General features: G+C 44.2%; 1 protein-coding gene across 7 annotated transcripts in view; it reads left to right on the top strand.

Moving 5' to 3' along the window:
- The window catches only part of TNIK (TRAF2 and NCK interacting kinase), a 289,071-nt gene that overhangs the window by 255,164 nt on the left and 12,152 nt on the right, over positions 1 to 21,755 (top strand). For all 7 annotated transcript variants that reach the window (XR_014220092.1, XM_082223878.1, XM_082223882.1 and 4 more), the window contains 7 exons: positions 5,702 to 5,886; positions 8,468 to 8,594; positions 12,393 to 12,557; positions 15,591 to 15,705; positions 17,276 to 17,446; positions 18,642 to 18,785; positions 19,775 to 19,909. Coding sequence is in view for 6 of the 7 variants with exons in the window: in XM_082223878.1 (XP_082080004.1) it covers positions 5,702 to 5,886; positions 8,468 to 8,594; positions 12,393 to 12,557; positions 15,591 to 15,705; positions 17,276 to 17,446; positions 18,642 to 18,785; positions 19,775 to 19,909 (1,042 nt within the window). In the remaining variant the exon portion in view is untranslated. The remainder of the gene's footprint in view (positions 1 to 5,701; positions 5,887 to 8,467; positions 8,595 to 12,392; positions 12,558 to 15,590; positions 15,706 to 17,275; positions 17,447 to 18,641; positions 18,786 to 19,774; positions 19,910 to 21,755) is intronic.

Below are 21,755 nucleotides of genomic sequence, written 5' to 3' on the forward strand. Positions count from 1 at the left end.
TCAAAGAAAAGGGGATCTGTGCCCCAGATGTTCAGGGTGCAATCTCAACATTTTAAGTTGGTACAGCTTAAAATATTGGACCCTGGCACACCCCAAGTAACTCAGTGTTACATAGCGAGGTATGTGACACCACTATGGCAGCCCCTTTTGAAAATGAGGATGGAGCCGTGGAACAGGTGGACTTTTTCTGCTCTGGGTTCCCCTTCCCCCTCACTTGCTTTCCCCTTGGGATTGCAAATACTGTATGTGTGCTCCCACAAATTTTGATTCAATAATGCAGGGTGAGTTGTTTTTCATATAAATTTGAAATAATTCTTCATGACTGTAACCATTAGTTAGTTTTATTCATGTGTTATTCTGGGCCAGATTCGTAATGGTAATTAACTATAATGAACTCTGGCAATTTACCCAGCTTTGGTTTCATCCATTAGTACCAAGCAGTGTAGTTGTAAAAGGAAGTTTCAAGTCATGTGGTGTACACACACACACACACTCCAGGAACAGGTGCCACTGAAAAATACCTACTCATATTCAGGTCCATCCTAGCAGCGCATGCTGAAATGAGGGGAACTTCTACTGCCATCTGTCCTTGGAAAGTCACCTATGTTCTGATGGTCCTAATTTTGAAAATCACACAATATGGATTTTACACTGATGTTGTTGATGTCTAATACCAGGAAGGAGCATTCCTCAGTACCAGGAAAAATATACCAAGAGACCACACTCACTCTCATTTCACAGAAATCGCTTAGAAGGCCTGTTTAGCCCCATAACTTTCTTTCTAGGAGGGCTAGAGTCTTCCTTCAAAATAGATAAAGAAAGCTCAGGATCTGGAGTGCCTGCCCAGGAGCACCAGTGAAAAGCCAAACACCATTGCACCTGGGGGCATTGGGTTGGAAAGCCCTGCCTTACACTGTAGATAATTCTAGTTATTTTCATGTACCTCTGGAAGTCTAGAAGCCGGTGAAATTAGGTATTTTCACTTTGAGTCTCTTTCTTTCTTTCTTTCTTTCTTTCTTTCTCTCTCTCTCTCTCTCTCTCTCTCTCTCTCTCTGATAATTTGTGAGCAGTTGTAGCGAAGCCATTCTTTCTACAGCTGAACCATAATAGCTTGAAAACACCTAAGCCCATTTTCCAGTCTTAGTTTTGGAGTTAGGGGTGTTGAGGAGATAAATGTTTTAAAAGCAGTACAATGCACTACTTTAGGTAATTGGAAATGATCCAGCTGAAATGAATGAGTCACTAATTATTGAACTATATATTATAAATGTGTTCTTGCTGCCTGAATCTTAATTAGGCCTTCTTTTCATCTTAGGAACAAAAAAACTGAAAACAATTAAAACCAAAGAAATTGATCTGGCAGTAATGAAAATATTTGCTTCGATTTGGCCAGGTTTTAATCACAGAGTTCGTTGGCAGTGGAAACAAGCTCTTAAAATCCCACATTCTCTACTCTTTAAAATGGAATGGGGGGGGGGGGTATTCTAAGCTTTTCATTTGGAGTGTAGAAGCAAAATCTATTAGACACTTATCTGTGATTACAGTCTTTGAACAACTGTCAGTCAGCAGTGTTTGGATTAGATCAGGGATAGTTTGTTCATTCAGTCTTTTCCCAGTAGTTTTTTAGTAGTAAATATCTTATTCCCCATTTGTCACAACAAATAATAAATAATTTCTCCTAATTAAAAAATATTAATAGTTTAGAATGGCAAAGCAACAACTGAGGGAGCCTGATGGAAACATTTCACTGGCATTCTTGCTGCTCAGGGATACAAAAAAAAAAGCCACTTTGAATAATATGCTAATGTCTACAGTGACACTGATTCAGCCTCATTCATGTCACTCATGTTTGGTTGAAGGTGACATGTAAGCATACAGTACAGCATTACAATACTGTTAACTTGATAGGGTTCGTTGAACATCAGGCCTCACATCCTCACCATACAAATAGTGTGAAGGCCATTTCTCTTGTTGCAGTGGAAATTGTCCCACGATACACCTTCATTCTTTAGACCCAGAACAGTCTCAGAGTTTCTGATTCAGCAGGCACCTCTCAGCATCACAAACTCTCCTCCAGTGTGGTGTAGTGGTTAAGAGTGGTAGTCTCGTAATCTGAGGAACCGGGTTCGCGTCTCCGCTCCTCCACATGCAGCTGCTGGGTGACCTTGGGCCAGTCACACTTCTCTGAAGTCTCTCAGCCCCACTCACCTCACAGAGTGTTTGTTGTGGGGGAGGAAGGGAAAGGAGAATGTGAGCCGCTTTGAGACTCCTTAAAGGGAGTGAAAGGCGGGATATCAAATCCAAACTCTTCTTCTTCTTCTTCTTCTTCTTCAGTGTAGGGGGTTCCTTTGTAAGTAAGACATGTGCCACATCTCTGCACTGACACAGTAAATCATGGGGCTTATCCACATTTTCCTTTCCTCCACTCTTTCCATGCTTTAACGCTCCATGTCTAAGCACCTTTTTCTTTTTCTTTTTCTTTTTGCTCCAAGCTTTTCTCATGAAAACTCACTCTTTAAAGCTCAATCCGAGCAAACAGCAATCCATGGAAAACCTGAATTGTTTGCTCCAACTGAGTGCTAAAGAGCGGGTTTTTGCAAGGAAAGCAACGGGGGGGGGGGGGGGACGTGCTCAGTCATGTAGTTTCAGAGCTCAGACCTGTGCCAGAAAGAGTGGGGCAGAAGGTAAGTTTGGATAAGCCCATGGTCTTGTTCTGCAGAACAAAATAAACATGCCTTTAAAGAAAAGGGTAAACTGGCTTATCAGCTGTGATGAGATTATACTGCGGATAAACCTTAATTAAGCACCACTTTAGGATGACTGTAATGATGATAAGATTTAATCTGTGCAGAATTAAAAATATATTGACCTGCTTTTCCCTTCGATATCACTGTTGCTTCGAGTTTGACAGTCTACCCAAGCTTTCCATTGCCTGCAAAGTACACCTCTTCCTGTGGAATATTGACTTAGGGCTACAGGCTTTAATAAGTAAATGCATCAATTGAAACTTTCGTTGATTCATCTGCACAAAGTGATTTTAATTGGTTAGGGTTTCGGATGAAGAATGCATCTTGTCGTTCTTTGAGATACCTTGCTTTCAAGGAGATGCCGTAAGATTTGTAATGATTGTTCTTTGTAACAAGCCAGGGGCTGATTTTGCTGTATTGAATCTTAGGTTATCTTAACCTTCCTTTAGTAACTCATAAAGTTTCCTACATGTTAAGTTTCTAGCCGTATGTTAAATTCAACTGATCAAAGTATGTTCCGTAGCTTTTACCGAAAGTAGAGTGACATGCGCCCTCAACTAAATTGAAAGATGCCATCGACTTTGACGTTCTGCAAATAGAGACAAAGATGTTGCTCTCTCCCTGCGCCTTTATGGCACAAGTACTATATGCCTGTCATTTACAAAGTGGCCATTGAGTTCTGAGTAAAGCCAGTTGCGGCTGCATTGGAACGGGATATTTTAGGGCTTATCCACACTAATCTTTTGCCCCACTCTTTCCAGGCACACGTCCACGTTTTAAACCCACTCTTTAGTATTCAGTCGGAGCAAACATCAATTCAGGTTTTCCGTGCATTGCTGTTTGCTCTGACTTTAAAGAGCGGATTTTCACGAGGAAAGCTCTGGAGCTAAAGGGGGGGGGGGCACTTGGACACAGAGGTTTAAAGTGCAGGCCATACCTGGAAAGAGCAGAGGAAAGGTAAGTTAGTCTTGCCTCAGTTTCACTTCTTATGATGGAAGCAATGCTTAAAAAAAAAGATGAAGGAAGGCATCTACTGCATGTTTCAGGGCTCATTATCCCTTAATCAGAGGTAAAATTGGGGAAATTGGGACGTATGACAAAGAGAGAATATGGCCATAAGACCAAAAACAGCAAAAAAAATGTGGAAATAGCCTTTTTTTTCAATGAGTTTCTTTCTCCCTAACCCTTGTATCTCTGACCAAATGCGCTGATGGCTCCCTCGGTCACTAATATAGGGAGAAATGGTAAGACTAACGACTGCAGTTGCTTTGTTCATAATGTGCATGCCTAATGCAATAAACTCTTCTAACCCATTCTAATTGGAGCTCTCATGCTTTTTATTTTTTGCCTCTACTGCTTCCCCCTGCATTGCTATAAAAGCATGTAAGATTACAAGAAGTCTCCTTCTTCTATATGGTGCTTGCAGTGCCCTTTGTCTTGAGATAATACTGTCAAAGGTTTTGTCAGTGTCATAGTAAACTGAAAGCTCTTTGTGTTTGTTTTTTAAGTTTCCTGGTTGTTCCCCTGCTGCCACCCGTAACTTTCCAAATGTGGTATTTCCACATTTACTGTGGCTGCTATGTGTGTGTGTGTGTGTGTGTGTGTGCAGGGTATGTGTCAACTTGTGCGGGTCTTAGTGAATTCATCCATGCTCTCTATCTCCTGGAGCTGTGGAGGTCTTTTGTGGCATTGTTTCACTCAAGTCCCGTGCATAAATCACGTTATACATCAATCTTGTTTGACCTGTCTCTACATCTCTGTCAGCAATAACTCAAAGTACTTTGATATAGGCAAACAGCAGGAGTGGAGGCCTTCTGTATTTACTCTCCCCCCCCATTGTTAACTCTTAAAATTTTCTCACAATCTTACAGTCACATCCACAACAAACCTTTAAAAGAACATGCCTTCTCCCAAAGTATCCTGGGAACTGTAGTTGAAGGGTGATGGGAATTAGCTCTGGGAGGGGTAAACTGCAGTTCCCAGGATTCTTTGGAAGAAACCATGTGTTTGAAAAATATGGCGTAGATATGATGCCAATCTATAAAGAGATATACTTAGTGAGCTCTCTTTCCCCAGTGGAACGTCACCTCTTCACTGCCGTTGTCACCAGTTCCTCCTCTCTTTGATATCACCTGCTTTATCAGAACCCAAGAATTGAAAGGAATCTCAAAGGGTTGTCTACTCCAATCCTCCACAGATGAAGGAAATCCACTACTGCAGTAGCCCAGCTTACACCCTAATGAACGAAAGCCCACCCCCTTCCAAGGCCATCACAACTTGTATCCCCAAGAAGTTCTTCCTAAAGATTAGTTGAAGTCCTCTTTATTGCAGTTTGAACCCATTGGTTTGGGTGCTCCATTCTGCAGCAGCAATAAACAGTTTGCCAAACCAATGGCAAAATTTCACACACGTACACCCCGCCCCCCCCATAACGGTATCAGTTAGTGCAGCGTTCTGTGTGAATCAAGGCTATCATATGGTTTTCCCTTCCCCTGTCGGGCATTGTGAGCTGGAAACACACAATGTGAAGCTCCTGTTCACGTGACTTAAGGTACATGACAATAAATGGCCTCCAAAGGTGATCATGTTTTCCAGTTTACTATGATCGTGACTGAACTCCATTTGTTTTCAACAAATGTAACTGTGCTGTGTCTGTACGTAGAAGCCTACAAACAGATATGTACACACACCTATGTGGTCAAATAAAACCAGCAAGTTTGCTGTTGAGTTTTCAACAAGCATAGAGCCAGCATTTGTTTTCACAAAAGCTACATGCTATGTTGTCTTATGTTGGTCTATGTTTGTAAGAAGACTACTATAAAAAATTAGTGTTTTTTGGTTGCTTGTGCTCTGTGTAGTTAAAGCTTTCAGTCAGATATGTGCAGCTTTTCTGCAGCCCAATAAGTTGTTGACGAAACTCACCTCAAGTTCCCCTCGTTCCCCTTTCCATGTAGGATCTGACGGCCTTAGCGAAAGAACTGAGGGAGCTGCGTATTGAAGAAACCAACCGGCCTTTGAAGAAAGTTACGGACTATTCCTCCTCCAGCGAGGAGTCTGAAAGCAGCGAAGAGGAAGAGGAGGATGGCGAGAGTGAAACGCAAGATGGGACCGTGCCTGTCAGTGACATTCCAAGGCTTATGTAAGGCACATTTTGTGAAGATAACACCATTATAATTAACACTGTTTATTTGGAGCTGCGGGTGGGTGGAACGACACACTGTGCATCTTTGACAGCAGCTGCCCCCCCAGGTCAGGTCCCTCCCCATAATGTGTAGGATCACTCACCCCATGCCATCGCACTGTCATGTTTCAATTGTCTGTTCCTGCTGTACATCAGTTGGATGAAGGGTAGAGGAAATGTATAATGTAATGACCTCACAACATTAGGAGACTTGATCCTGGGCATTGCTGGGAAGAAGAGGAAGCCTTGATGCGAGGATGCTATTTTTGGCAGATGATGTGTGGTCCTTAATTGTGATTGCAGCTTTTTGTGCTTGGGGAAACAGCTGGATACAGTCCCCAGCCATCCTGGCTTGCCAGCAGCTCACTCCAGTTGAAGGATAATACAGTCTGAGTTCACATTGATAGAGTCAGAGACCTATGAAAAACATAGGCAAAAGGTGGTGTTGGGTAGTGGTTCTTGTGTCTGGGAACAGAGAGGAGGCTGGTTCTGGATGGTGTTGCACTCCCCCAAAGAACCAAGTGTGTAGCTTGAAGAGACTACTAGATCCAGCTTTGTCGCTGGTGACCTGTGGCATCAGTAACACAGGGTACCTATTTTTCAGCTTTGGCTGGTTCATGAGCTACAGGCATTCCTGTATAGTGTCAGCCTGGCTACAGTAATCTAGGCCTGTGTATCCCAACCTTGGGTCTCCAGCTGTTTTTGGACTACATTTCCCATCATCCCTCACCACTGGTCTTGCTAGCTAGGGGTGGTGGGAGTTGTAGTCCAAAAACAGCTGGAGACCCAAGGTTGGGAAAACACTGGCCTAGGCTCTACAGACTCTGCGTTATGGAGTTAGATTAGTGCAATAAGCTCTGTGTGGGGCTGCCCTTGAAGATGATTTGGAGGCTGCAGCTTACACAAAATGCAATGGCCAGAGTGTTGACTGGTTCGGCTGTTTGGAGCCATATAACACTATTTCTGACTGGCTGTCTATATGCTCTGAAGCCACATTTAAGGTTTTGATGCTTAGATACAAATACCTGGACAACAGAACTCAGTTATCTGAAGGAGTGCCTCTCAGCATTGTCCTCCCCAGGCCTTAAGATCTCTCAGGGAAGCCTGGTGTTTTAGCTCAGGGTGGAACCTTCTTGGTGGTGGCTCCTCAGCTGTGGGATGTCGTTTCCCCCAAGGTTCAGCTGGTGCCAACATTGTTTTGTCCAACACCTGCTCCTCACACATATAGGAGCCACCACTTAGAGGATCCCACACTCATTACTTGGAAGCAGACAAAGCTCTGGGACTCAGTTTATCTTCTTCACATATCTCAGTGTACAGATAAGACAGAAGCTTCATGTGTGAAAGAGCCCTGAGAGCTAGGAAAGTCTCTGGGATTTTCTGAAGTTCTCATAAATATACAATGGTGTCACTTTGCAGACAACACCTTAGTCTTTCATGAAGTTCTCATTTAAATGTTCTTTGCATTATCCCAGTTTCCCAGTATTTTAAAGACTGACAAACTAAACGGTGCTAACAGCTGCGTATCTGGACTTTTATTAGAACATTCTCTGATCTATATTTCTATATTATCTAGGTCAGTCTCTGCCTTCAGGCATAAATAAGCAGCTGCTGCTTATTTTTGTTGGCCATCCATATGTATATGGGTAATGTTTGGGCAGATATTTTGTGTCTTGTTTAGCTTAATGTGGTTTAAAATATGCCATGTTGTAATGTCATATTGTGCCCTGGCTTGTGTGCACTGAAGCTGTGGTCCTAGAAGGACTCAGTCTCATCTCTACAACTTGACATCTTCAGATACTGCTGAGAGGCTTGCTCTTGTTGTCCTCGGTGGCCATCAAAAACAAAAATGCCCTGGACAAGATTAGTTGCCGTGAGAAAACTACCTCCTTGTGTCAGGTACTATCTGCCTGTGAGTCTCGCACATCCTCTGAGTCTCCCAACCCCTGCCCCATATTTCTAGCTACTGATGGTCTGCAAGAGGAAATCCACAGTATGGTGGAGTAAATGACGCTGTGAATCCTTGAAAATGGTACAAGCCAAGCAGACATTGCTTCAACACAGGGCAGTAGTTTTCGGCAGCCTCTCTCTGTTATCACAATCACCCCATGTGCTCTAGCCTTTAGGTTGGCACAAGGCATGATACAAATCAGAGGGATGCCATCAAAACCAGCGCCCATCCAGTTTCCTCCCTCCATTTCCCATAATGGAAATTTGTAGGGTGACATTGTGAGGTTCTGCATTTGCCCCTTCCCACTTGGCAATATCATGTGCATGCCATGAAGGTGCAGGGGCCACACGCACGGTAGTCTTGTCTGTGTTTCCTTCTCCATTTATAAGGAGAAAATGGGGAAAACTGGATGTTGCCTTGCCATTTTCAGTAATCATTTTTAATTGCTGCCTTAGAGTATGAATTACTGTAAAAACCTGGCCTCTGATAAAGGAACCTATAACTTGTTCTGGATTTTCATATATGTTGGATTCATGATTGCCTTAAGATTAAAAAATCCTGCAAATACCTACTGTTTATATTTTGCAGCCCAACAGGAATGCCGGGAAACAACGAGGCCTACAACCTAGGAATGGTGTCAAGCCACGTTCTAGAACCACCCCATACAGATACGTTTAGCAGCATTTCCAGAGAAGGGACTTTAATGATAAGGGAGGTAAGTGGGTGGCAACTATTTCCTGTGAAACATCTTTGAGAGATTTTGTCTTTATAAGCTATGAATAATCATTGCTCTGTGTATTCTAAGCACAAAGTGATTGATTAAACAATGCCTGTTAGCAGCTGATTAATATAATTACAACACCTAAACAAAAGATGTTTCTCCAAACTGCAAACAGCAATGAATACTGTAGGATGCAGCCAGGTTGTGTCTGGATTCTGATATTCTTCCATCCTGGCCTAAAGCAAGAAAAAACTCCCAAACCAAAGGATTTACACAAAGATTTACACCGGTAGAAGTGAGTTTGAAACCTAGCCCATTCACTTCCATAATAATTCCCCCTTCAGCCATCTGCTGAAGATTTCCAATTGCTTTAGTTTAATTGTAGCTCTTTGTCTGAACACCCTAATTGTGATGTCATGGCTTGTATTCGGGGGGGGGGGGGAGAAAGACTCTTATAAAGTCAATCCAGAGGCCAATAAATGGGACTTTTGTTTTATTTCGGGAAACATTTGCACCTATGCACATGGATGAATTCCAGTGAAATATCTTGTGGTTATGGGGCAAGGCAGTGGGGAGCAAAACCCATAATATTTTGTTGAGAGTCACAGCCCAAATCTAAATCTGCCAGGAGCAAATAAACCTTCCTATTCAGCCTCCTCCTGAATAGGTAGCACAGCATGTCTCCTGTGCTTTACCAGTGTTGGCCATTGATAGCAATGCCACATTGCAGAGTGGGGTGAAGTAAACCTGTTGCTGGAGAATAACCTTGCTATGAATGACAGGAGGTTAGATTGTACGAGGCACGCTGTAAGAAAACAAAAGAAGATGAAAATTCACTAAAAGTCTTTGGAAAGGATAGGTTGGTAATTTCATAGCCAGCTAGCTGTGATTCTTCCACAGTGGGTTCAATTGCTATCAGGGTGTGATCCCACTGAGCTTAGGTAATAATGGCTAATATTGCTCCCCAGTCAATTACAGCTGACCAGGAAATGCGTAATACATTCCATAAAATAGGCTAAGGAGATGTCCAGAGGCTGAAGCACTACAGCAGTCAGGCCACATGACCTGCAGAGGTCAAGAAGGGGAGGAAGAAAAGTACAATGCACAAGGACCTGAAAGGCTGGGAGATTAATGGCAGATCCCATGAACTTGATGGGGTGGGACAGAACCCTGTCTAGGATACCGAAACAACTGTGGCTGGTTTTTCTCCCTGAAGTGTAAATGTGTCTTTAGCCACAGTCATAGACAAAGGGCCAAGGTATTTGTGACAGCAGCAGATCCATGTGTTTAAAGGAGAATCTGCTGTAGTTCTGTAGGAAAAGGGATGGGGAGGTCCAGTTTTAAGGAATAAATAGGCTGCATGGAGGAAGGGAATTGAGCCCTCCTCCTTCCTGCAGCTTCCCTCCCTGTTCTTTCCTTTCAGCCAGGCACATCTTTTGTATCATGTCCCAACCCTTCGGAGCAGATTTTCCAAGGACACAAAGGGGTTGTTGGAAGTTGCCTCTGCCTCATCCAGTTACTGGATTGCAGGGGGTAGGACTACAGGTTCCTCAAGGTCCCTTTCGACACTGCAACTCTATGATTCTATTTGCAGAACTCTGCTTGGGATACTCTTGCCAGCAAAAGCCTGCTTAGGATCTGAGGGTGGCATTCCAGTAACTCAATTACTGCTAGCGCAACAAGATACCACCCTATCTCCTCCCCTGTGAGCACCCTGCACCTTCCTCAAACCGGCTCCAGAGCAGACACCCTAGAACAGATTTAGGATGTGCACAGGAGGAGGAGAGGGGGAGAGGGGGAGAAAGTTCTATTGCCGTAGCAGAAATCCTTGAGCTGACGGACCCCTGATTTAGCACTGCACTGGACATGACCCTAAGCCATTGTTTGGAGTGTGGAAAAGTGGATTCATGCCTAATTAATGCACTCCTTGTTTGTGAAAGAGTCTGTAAGTGACCTTAAACCTGATAGACCTTAAGAAACAAGCTGTGATGAGTGCCATGCAAGGTGTTTGCAGTTTTTGAATATAAATCATTCTTTGCCACTTGATTAAGTTGAGAGTGTCAAGAATTGTGCAGATGCTGCTTGTGGAGCCTGGGGTAATCTCTTTCAGGTACATTACCCTGCTTGGGCCTGCCCTTAATAGGTGACACATTAGACATAAACAGCAGGTTGCTGACAATTTCTGCCAGGCTTGTAATTCAGCAAAAGAAGCATCTGGGGTGACTTTTGCAATGGAGACAAGTCAGTCTGTTTTGTCAGCTGCCTGCAAAGGCAGAGACCAGAAGAGGGAACAAAGTGAGGTTGGTTGTTTTTTGCTAGATTATAAAGCATTTCCCAAGTTGCGGATGGAAGAGGATTTTCTGTTCTCCGTGGAGACACATAGCTCTCGCTGATGCTAATGCGAGCTTTGCGTGCCTGTCAGGACAAAAAGATCTGTTAAGTCGTGCAGGGGGAAAAGCCGAGGCTGTTCGCTGCTGCCTTGAGTGACATAAACTTACTGTAGCCCATTTGAAAAGGGCACAAGGTGGAAAAGTGGCTCCTGGCTCTCGTGACGTCAGAATACTGCAATGTGGGGCTTGCAAAGTGGGCACATGCCACATATCTGTCCCCCGATGGCCATGCCAGAAGGTAACATCTGTGTTTCTGCTTCAAAGTAGGTGTCAGTGGGGAGACACAGGCAACCTGCTTAGGCATAACCTAGATACAGGCACAAAATGGAAACCACCAAAGGTCACGTAACACCATGGCAGTTATTAAAATAATGCTAATTGATGTAATCCTGTCTCAATAATTACACATGTTTTCAGTGTGGTAGATGGAAACCCAGCTTCTAATTGGCCCTGTCCCTGCAGCCAAGAGCATGCTAACAATGCACATTCAGCCATTGGGTTGGTTTGCACATATTGAAAATCCTGCCTTAATGATCTGAGGAACAGGCCATGGGCTCTTGCACTCATGCCTCCCGTGACATACCAAATTCAGTACTTCTACCATGATTCTGTAGAGCACCGTTTTACAGAAACAGGAAGCCGTTCTTCACAAGCAAGACATAGACCAGCTTTTCCTTTAAAAGGTCTGTGGCCCAGTTCAGGCATACAGCAGTCCCCCTTTCAGCTGCCTGTGGGAGCATGTAGTTTAGGGCTGTAAGTGAAGATCACATGGAAAGCTCTGCATGTGGCAACATGTGGTTAGTCCCCATACGGCATGGCCCTTTTTCAAGCTGCTGTGATTGTACAGATAGAGCAACTACATGCACAGCAACTTGTGTAGAGGTTGCAGGTCATCCCATCTCCGCACCATTTAGTTTGTGGGTCTTTAAAATACCTTTAAAAACTGTTAAATCTGTGATAATGCAAACAACATTTAAGTGAGAACTTCATGAAAGACCAAGATGTTGTGCACTCCTGCAGGTGGATGCTGCAAAGCATCTGGCTCAAATATAAAAGCAATAAAATATCTTCATTCTGTCCCCCTTTTGATAGCATTCACCTGTCATATAAATAGTACAGAAGGGGCTCAGATGTGCTGTTTAGCCTTGTGGTCTTAACTATCAATAACCATTCTTCTGCTGATGAACAAGGATGCCCTCTCCTTCCAAATGTGCTCTGTGTTTCATTCTCTCTAAATTTCTTCAGTGGAGATACATAGCTGCTTGCTGAGTCCGCGGGTCAAGAGGACAGCCAAGCCAAGGGCTTGTGCCCGTGCTTGCTTGGCTACGTGAGTTAATATGTTACTCTTGGGGTTTCTCTCTCACACACTCTCCTCTCTTCTTTATAACTTATGTCTCTGCAGACTTCTGGGGACAAAAAGCGCTCTGGCCACACAGCCAGCAATGGCTTTGCCGGCCATGTCAATCTTCCAGATTTGGTGCAGCAGAGCCACTCACCTGCCGGCACACCGACTGAGGGTCTGGGCCGAGCCTCCACCCATGGTCAGGAGATGGACTCGGTGGCAGAAGTAGGTAGCAGCAGGGTCCTCTGGGCTCAGGACATGCTCCCTTTCTCCAACTTTGCTTTGCAGAAATATTAACATCTTGCTATCAAGATTTATCTTGGATCTCCTCTCCGCTTCTTGGCTATCATTCTGTGTTTATGATTATATACATGATGTTGAATTTCTGTTGTAATCCATCAGCTGTTGAAAATGGTGGCAAACAAGTAAGGGCATTTCTGGGTAAAAGCTTCCCTTAGCTGCAAAAGTCAGAAGCGAAACAGGAAGTAGTTTGCATACAAAAGGCACCTGTTGTCAGGGAGGCACCATGGCTCAGCAGTAGAGCAACTGCTTGGCATGCAGAAGGTTCAGGCTCAATGTGTGGCATCTGCAGGTAAACCTGGGAATGCCCCCAGTCTGAAATCCAGGAGAACCCAAGCCAGTGTAGACCAGGGTTTCTCAAACTTGGGACTCCAGCTGTTTTTGGACTACAACTGCCATCACCTCCAGCTAGCAGGACCAGTGGCCGTGAATGATGGGAGTTGTAGTCCAAAAACAGCTGGAGACCCAAGTTTGGGAACCCCTGGTGTAGACAATACAGAGCTAGATGGACCAAAGGTCTTATTCAGTATGAGGCAGATTCCTGGGTTTCTATTGTCTTTGCACAATCTGCTCTTCTCCTCCAGTGCTGGTCATGCTAGTGTGTTTGGACTGACTTCTATCCATATGGTGATCAGCACAGCCGACAGGTGTCTGGCACGCCGGCATTAAGCAGAATAATAATTGGAGAAAATCAGTATCTGGAAGGCATCCTGAATTAGTGTGATTCCTCTCAATTTCTTAAAGCCACACAGGGTTGTTGCAGAACCATAGGAGAGCAGGATTCTTTTTCATGAACATCATGACTTTTGTTTTATTTTTCAAAGAGCAGGTTTCTGGCCCTTAACAAAAGGGAAGAAATGGTTGCACATATATTCTAAAAAGTGGGTTGGCAATGCCTATTATTAAATCTCCCCGAAGCCCAAAGACAAACTCAGTGAGCTTTACCTACATAACTCCTTGTGTTGCCCTTCCCCGTAGCTAAAAGCAGCAGAATAAATCTGCATGTAATTTATGCAGGCCTGTTTACAGATTGTGAGATGGCAATTGAGGCATTGCATCACCAGAGTTTGGAAGTCAGCACATCTATCTCGTTAATAAAACCTCAGGAGGTCTAAATATTCTGCTAAACGTTCACTCGTGAACTCATTAATGCAATCCTTTTCTTCCCCAGTTAAGAGATAGTGCTCGCTTTTCCTGGAAGCCCAAGTGGTGCCCTCAAAAAACTTCTACCTTATGTGTACATTGAAAGAGAAGGAGGTTCTTTCATGAGGCTGGTTATCTCTTTACAGCAGGGAGGCTAGGCAGTTATCTAGGGTGACAGCTGCCTGGCTCCAGCACTCAACCTGGATCACAGACTTGGGTGGCTTTTGAAATAAAAGGAAAAGGCATAGAATAGTGATGATGGAAGGTGGGGCTCCCCCTCCCCATTTTTCTGGCTTCTTTCTATGATGATGATGATGATTTATTAGATTTATATACCGACCTTTTATCACAAGATAAAAATGCAAGGCAAAAGCACTAATAAATAGTTAAAACAAAAACAACAGAAGTCATAACTATAACATTGCTTGGGTAAATACCACAGCAGAAAAACAAGTGCCACGTCGTGGAGGAAATCCTTCTTTTACACCATAGGGCTTACAGCTGTCAAGAAGTAAAGATTTGCCTTTGCTTTTGGATGCTAACATAGCAGAAGATTCTCAAAGGGGGGGGGGAGATGTAAATATTAGTAGTTCATTATTCTGGATTTCCTTCTAATCAAATCCAGCTCTGTTGTACTTAGCAACTGTTACGGCTAAAATCTGGGTGCGGGGTTACTCTGCCACCCAGCTCATCGGACTAAGTCCGTGGGTCCCTGCGGAAGAAAATGAGCTCAGCCGGACGCAGGAGCAAACTGCAGAAGATCCAAGTTTATTGCGCAACAGGTTCAAGGCGAGATTGAACCCAGAGAAAGGGGTGACATGAACTTTCGAAATTTCCCTCCATATCCCAGAATACAGTGCATGAAACGTCACGAATACATTATGGGAAGGTTGGGTTTCACAAGTTACATCATGAATATACTTTACACGTCATGAATACATTATGAAAAGGTGGGATTACATTAATTAGCATTTTCGGATGAGGGAGGGGGGATATGCGGAGCGGGAAATATACATAGATACACATTTATTGAGTACCGGTGGTGGCAAGACAATGGGTCAGAGATATGCATAGTCTGCCACCTAATATTGCCTAGAGGGAAGGTTTGGCGAATTAAGAAGTTCCTGCGTACGTGACCTGCCGCTTCGGGGATTATGGAAGTAGGGATAGCATCATGGAGTCCACGGGGAACTGAGTTGAATGACACTGAGAGCGAAGAAATCGGAGTTACGGTTGATTTTATATCAATTTCTAAAGATTTCAATGATTTCAAACCCATTCTGTACTATAGGGCAAAAGCAGAAACAGAATGGATACATTGTAACAGGAGGTCCCTGGTTTCGGATCCACTGTTCTCGCCGTGGGGGGCCGTCAGCAGCTTGTCAGGGGTGAAATGAGGCGTGCAGGAGCTCCCTGAGCTAGCTTCTGCAGGACGAATGCATGGCTGTGATTGGCTAAAGCGGGGCCATAGGAATAAGCGGGGCCTCGGATGTTCCTAGAAGGAAGGGGGAAAGGAGCCCCCCCCTTCCGTTCCGTATCACAACAAAGTTATGCTAATTTAAATTGATTGTTACCTTTGCATCTACACCAGTCATTAAAGCCAGTTTCTGCCTACTGCGGAGTCATTTTAGGGATAAGGCATGAGTACTAGCTAAAGAATTGGTCTTTTATACCTGCATACATGCAGATGCCACCCATTCTGCCACTGGACTACAACACTTGTGCTTTGAATGTATTATTTGTGTTGGTGTGAAGACTAAAACCTTATTATTACCTTCTTCTGGTTAAATAATATATTTATTTCTCACTGGATAGTATGGAATGGGAAGTAGCACAAAAGCATCTTTCACTCCATTTGTGGATACCAGAGTATATCAGACCTCCCCTACAGATGAAGATGAGGACGATGATGAGGAATCGTCTGCCACAGGTAGGGAAAGGCAATGGGAAATGCTTGGGGTGTGAGACACTCGGTCCTGTTAGCATATACTTAGGCAAGTGTCAGCTCTAGGAAAGAGCATTTGAAAAATCCTGCACATGCTGGCCCGGCAAGTGTTCATAACAGCTTACAGCTTCTATAGCACCATAGCAAAACATCCCTTCGAGAGTATTTAGGAGACGTGCTCAAATCTCCAGTGTTTTCCCAGCATGAATGAGTCACTGGAAAGTTGTGGGCAACATGCCAGCATGCACTGAATTTTACTGTGGCTGCTACAAGCCAAAGTACCCTTAGTGCATGGAGACTCTGTGGGCCAGATTCAACTACCCCATTCTACTAGAGGGGGCAGTACAAGTATCCCCCCCCCAGCTCAAAGGCTACCCCTCTCCGACCCTGTATACCCACTACCACCCACAAATCCACCTTGAAGGATTAGGGCATCCCCAAAACAGTGGGGATGGAAAGGGGAGATGGTTCCATCAGTGAAGTAGTCATGCTTGCAGTAGCAGAACATAATCTTAACCCTACATTGAACTCCTCCTCCCTATATGTGCAAGACTCTGCGAGATTACCTCAAATCTCATTTGAATTCACACAATCTCACTTGAGTTTTCAGTCTAAAATTTGAAAACATGAAATAACATACAGGTACCCTGAGAGAGAAGGGACGCAGGTGGCACTGTGGGTTAAACCACAGAGCCTAGGACTTGCCAATCAGAAGGTCAGAGGTTTGAATCCCCGTGACGGGGTGAACTTCTGTTGCTCGGTCCCTGCTTCTGCCAACCTAGCAGTTCGAAAGCACGTCAAAGTGCAAGTAGATAAATAGGTACCACTCTGGCGGGAAGGTAAACAGTGTTTCTGTGTGCTACTCTGGTTCGCCAGAAGCGGCTTAGTCATGCTGGCCACATGACCCAGAAGCTGTACACCGTCTCCCTCGGCTAATAAAGCGAGATGAGCGCCGCAACCCCAGAGTCGGTCACTACTGGACCTAACGGTCAGGGGTCCCTTTACCTTTACCCTGAGAGAAGTGGTAAGAAGAAATCAGGATGGCACATAGTTGGCCTCACCACCATGAGTATCCTGTTCACGTCTTGAGGTTGAAACTTTATGGTGCTCCTCAAGCCCCCCTGCCAAGGCTGTGCTAACTGTGGCATCAGGTTCACAGATCCGAGCAGGTTTCACAAACCTTTTGCAACAGGCTGTGCAGCAGCTCTGTACAGGATATTTGGCAGGAACCAGTGATACATAGCTTGAGTTCTCTGCTGGGCGGATACTTAGTTCGAAGTACTGTAGTTTCCTTTGACTCCTTGCAGTGGTGCTGCATTCATTGTGCAGACAGAAGCCAAAGTCAACACAGTCTTGAGGCCTGTGCAGAATTCCAGTTGAACTGAGTTTATCAGTAACAATTCCTCTATCTGTATATGTTATCAGAGAGATATGGGGGAAAGCCACAGGAAGCAGCTCCCGCAGAGCTAAAGAAACACATGTATTGGCCCTTAGTAGCTGATAAAATCCCCATTATATATTCAGTAAAGCTGTTTCTGCATGTTTTCCTTTCCAGCATTATTTACCAGCGAGCTGCTGAGGCAAGAACAGGCCAAACTTAATGAAGCAAGGAAAATTTCTGTAGTAAATGTGAATCCCACCAACATTCGTCCTCACAGTGACACACCAGAGATCCGAAAGTACAAGAAGCGCTTCAATTCTGAAATCCTTTGTGCTGCTCTGTGGGGTAATCTGTTAATTATCTCATTGAATAGCAGAAATGCCGCCTGCATGTTAAGATTTATTTTGTTGTTTTTTAAGCAAGGCTTTGGCATAATACCAGGAGCTGAGGGGGTAGAAGCAAAACATTCTCTACTCAAGGTAGGGTGCTAAATAGCAACTCTAGACACCTTTTCCCTGGGGTTGCTATCATGGCACCTGTGGATTCAGTGGCACTCTTGAAGACTTCCTTTGGTGTTCTTGAAGCCTCAACACCACCCCCACTTACTGCCCACTTGAAAAGTACAGAGAGCTGATGAAGGAAGCTGAAAAAGTATAGCTCCTTTCTATCTCCCTGTGCTTTTGAAGGCTCAGATAGGCACCTGAGAGCATAGGAGGGAAAGGGGAGACATCTGGGGTACTGCAGGAGAAGAGAGAGAGAATGAGAATGGGGACATCCCCCCCCCCAAATCAAATCACATCTACCATCTGCTCCATTGACTGAATCATTAAAAAAAACTCAGATTGGGTGTTTTCCAGCACTGCTATAGTGCAGAAGCATGACTCCGAGGCCCAGATTCTTATGGATCCTCACAGTTTCCACAAGAGATCCCTCAAAACCACCATCAAGTCACAGGTCACCTCTTTCTATGCAGATGTGCTCTGTGATTTGTTGGTGGCTTTGCTGTCCAGAAATAATTATGATCTATGGGAATCTGTGCCTTGGACCAGTGTTTTTATGGTGTTGGCAAGAGCAGATGGGAGCCTGATTCCCTGGATAGCAAGGAATCATTGTGAGTAAGTGAAGTCAGAGGTAAGGAGGGGGTTCAAATAGCCCCATGTGGGGAGGGGTTCACAGGGCTTTGCAGGCAAGACCTATCCCACTTCGGTGACTATGTCTCCCACCTTCTGAATGTTAAGAGTGTGTCATAAGTGCCAATAGATCTCCTCTACCAGTGAACCTGTCAAGGCCCCAACCCCGTGAAGGAGGTCTGTTCCATCACCATCTAAAACTCTCTGAGCACAAACACAGTGGGGGAGCATGGCTGCTGGGCTTGTCATTGGCAAAAGAAAGGGCTAGCCCACATAATCCCTCATCCCTTCAACATGTGGGAGGTTTCCAACCTTCATTGGGAGCCCTTGGTTTATTCCTTTTAATGTTAACTAACAATTTCTCCATTCTCCTTAATTTCATCCGCTTCCTCTGCTTGCTCATCGTGCAGGTGTGAACTTACTGGTGGGAACAGAGAACGGGCTCATGCTGTTGGACCGCAGCGGGCAAGGGAAGGTGTACAACCTGATCAACAGGAGGCGGTTCCAACAGATGGACGTGCTAGAAGGACTCAATGTCCTTGTAACAATCTCAGGTATAGCTGTGAGCCTGCGTCAGCGTTTTCATTTTGCTATTGGTTTCTGACAGCCCAGTCTCTAAGTGCAGGGGATGGTGCAGGGCACACACAGGGGGAGGAGAAGAAGGAAGGTCCCACTGTGCAAATGAAATTTGTTCTGCTCATGCAATTATTTTGTTGAATACCACCCTCATTTTTTTATTTATTAAACTTGTTAGTTATTTGTTTAAAAACAAAGTTATGTAAAAATGCATCATAATATAGATACATTCACACAAAAACGCTTGCAAGCCACAAAAATATACAAACACCGCCACCCCCAGTAACAGCAGCAGAAAGCTTTAGCAGCATGCTAATAGCAAAACAACATATTCATAGTTCACCCAAAGCCTGGGGGAAATGTTTGGGTTTTTTTAACCTGGTGCCCAGCAGACCTCAGTGAAAAGAGTATTCCATAAACGGAGCCACAACAGAAAAGGCCTTCTTCCTTGTCGTCATCTAAACCTATTTTTTTTAACACCCTAAGCGCACTGACTTTTAGTGCTCAGTTACGGCAATTACTTAAACATATTTTTACAGCAATATTATTCTTTATAGTTGTCTGTAATTTTCAGCCAACAGAGGTTGGCATGCTTACATATGTTTTCATGCTTCACCTAACACAGATTTCTCTTTTTAAAACCCATCTTTCCATCTGAAAGGCCTTACCTCCAGACAGACAGTTAACAATAATACCGATGAGCTCAATTATAAGACATTTTAGCATATAGGAAGACAACAGGAACGCATGCAGAAATTAGCTTCATTCATATGGCTTTGGTTTAGGTGCAAGATTAAAGTTCCAATTAATATTTCCAAAATTAGCTTTCCTCAACAGAAAAGAATGCAATAGACAAGCTGGCACCAGACAATGTATGGATAGGATAAATGGCATAAAAGCCCTGTGTATTAGCATCCAAGTTGATCCAATGATGGATTGTATCTTTATCGGTTCCATGTTTCAACAGGAAAGAAGAACAAGCTACGAGTTTATTATCTTTCATGGTTGAGAAACAGAATATTACACAATGATCCTGAAGTAGAAAAGAAGCAAGGCTGGATCACTGTAGGAGATTTGGAAGGCTGCATACATTACAAAGTTGGTAAGAACAAGACCATATGCATAAGTGCAGTATCACACTAGCAGGAAGCTCTCTTAATGCTAGGCATGCCTGCTGGTCAAAGGCGCTTGGGGACTCTGAATATCCTTGTGCTGATTCCTGCTATTCCCACAGGCAGAGTGAGGTGTAAAGAGTCAGCCTTCGTTGCACAGTCAACAACAGTGAATATTGCATAAAATGCTTGATGCCTCTTTTCTTTGATACCTTTCTGTGGCACTAAATCAACCATGGAGAAAATAGTTATGCCTAAGCATGACTTTAACTATGCTCGGAGTGGGAGGTATGGTGTTGTCTAACCATCCCTGGGCTTATTTGATAGTGGAACAGGCCCCAGCATATATTAATGTGGTCCACAAGTTCACCCCCTCTGATTTTTTATGAATATTGCATGGATTGGGCATACATCTAAAATCACAGAATTTTAGAGTTAGAAGGGACCTCTGTAAGTATCTTGTCCAGTTCCCTTCAATGCAGGAATCTCAACTAGATCATACATGACAGATGGCCATCCAACCTCTGCTTAAAACCCTCCATGGAAGGAGAGTCCACCTCTCCTGGGAGTCTGTTCCAATGTTCAACAGCTCTTATGGTCAGAAAGTTCTTCCTGGTGTTTAGTCGGAATCTTCTTTCTTGTAACCTGAATCCTTTGGTTCAGGTCCTGGCCTTTGGAGCAGGAGAAAACAAACTTGCTCCATCCTCCATGTGACAGCCCTTTACAGTGGTACCTCAGGTTACATACGCTTCAGGTTACACACTCCCCTAACGCACAAATAGTGCTTCAGGTTAAGAATTTTGCTTCAGGATAAGAACAGAAATTGGGCTCCAGTGGCGCGGTGGCAGCAGGAGGCCCCATTAGCTAAAGTGGTGCTTTAGGTTAAGAACAGTTTCAGATTAAGTATGGACCTCCGGAACAAATTAAGTACTTAACCCGAGGTACCGCTGTATTAATATTAAATATTTGAAGATAGTTATTATATCTCACCTCAATCTCTGAGCATTGGACTGGTGGTCATTCGTGGACTTTTGCTGCAGTGTGACGTCCGATACACAGATGTGAAGTGGGGCCAACAATGGGATGAGCAGGGATCATCCATCTTTCCCGCTACTCCTAGGCTGTATACAGTTAATGTCTGAATAGGACTAAAGTGCAATATCATTCAAAAAGCTAATAAACCAGTGGTTCGTTTTCTTCTAGATGTTCAGAAACCATCTCCCTCATGTATAACACAACTAGATTTGGGGGAGCCCAAAATCAAGAGTGGGATGCAGGTGGCACTGTGGGTTAAACCACAGAGCCTAGGGCTTGCCGATCAGAAGGTCGGCGGTTCGAATCCCCACGACGGGGTGACCTCCCATTGCTTGGTCCCTGCTCCTGCCAACCTAGCAGTTCAAAAGCACGTCAAAGTGCAAGTAGATAAATAGGTACTGCTCCAGCGGGAAGGTAAACGGCGTTTCCGTGCGCTGCTCTGGTTCGCCAGAAGCGGCTTAGTCATGCTGGCCACATGACCCGGAAGCTGTACGCCGGCTCCCTCAGCCAATAAAGCGAGATGAGTGCCGCAACCCCAGAGTCGGTCATGACTGGACCTAATGGTCCGGGGTCCCTTTACCTTTTTAAATTAAGAGTGACTCCACTAACAGTTGTTTTCTAAGAACTTTAGTTTCAAAACTAGTAGGTTTTTCCAGGCTTAAACCAGCTGCAGTGAAAAAAATGTATATTGAAGGGAAAGCATCTAATTAAATGAAGTTCAATTGAATGGCTCACACATACAAATTTCTCACTTGCTGAGTCCAGCACTAGCTGGCTCTTAGCACGTGTGAATAAGCCAAG

This window comes from Podarcis vaucheri, assembly GCF_965113315.1.
Source record: "Podarcis vaucheri genome assembly, chromosome: 5".
In the NCBI taxonomy this organism is placed as follows: Eukaryota; Metazoa; Chordata; class Lepidosauria; order Squamata; family Lacertidae; genus Podarcis; species Podarcis vaucheri.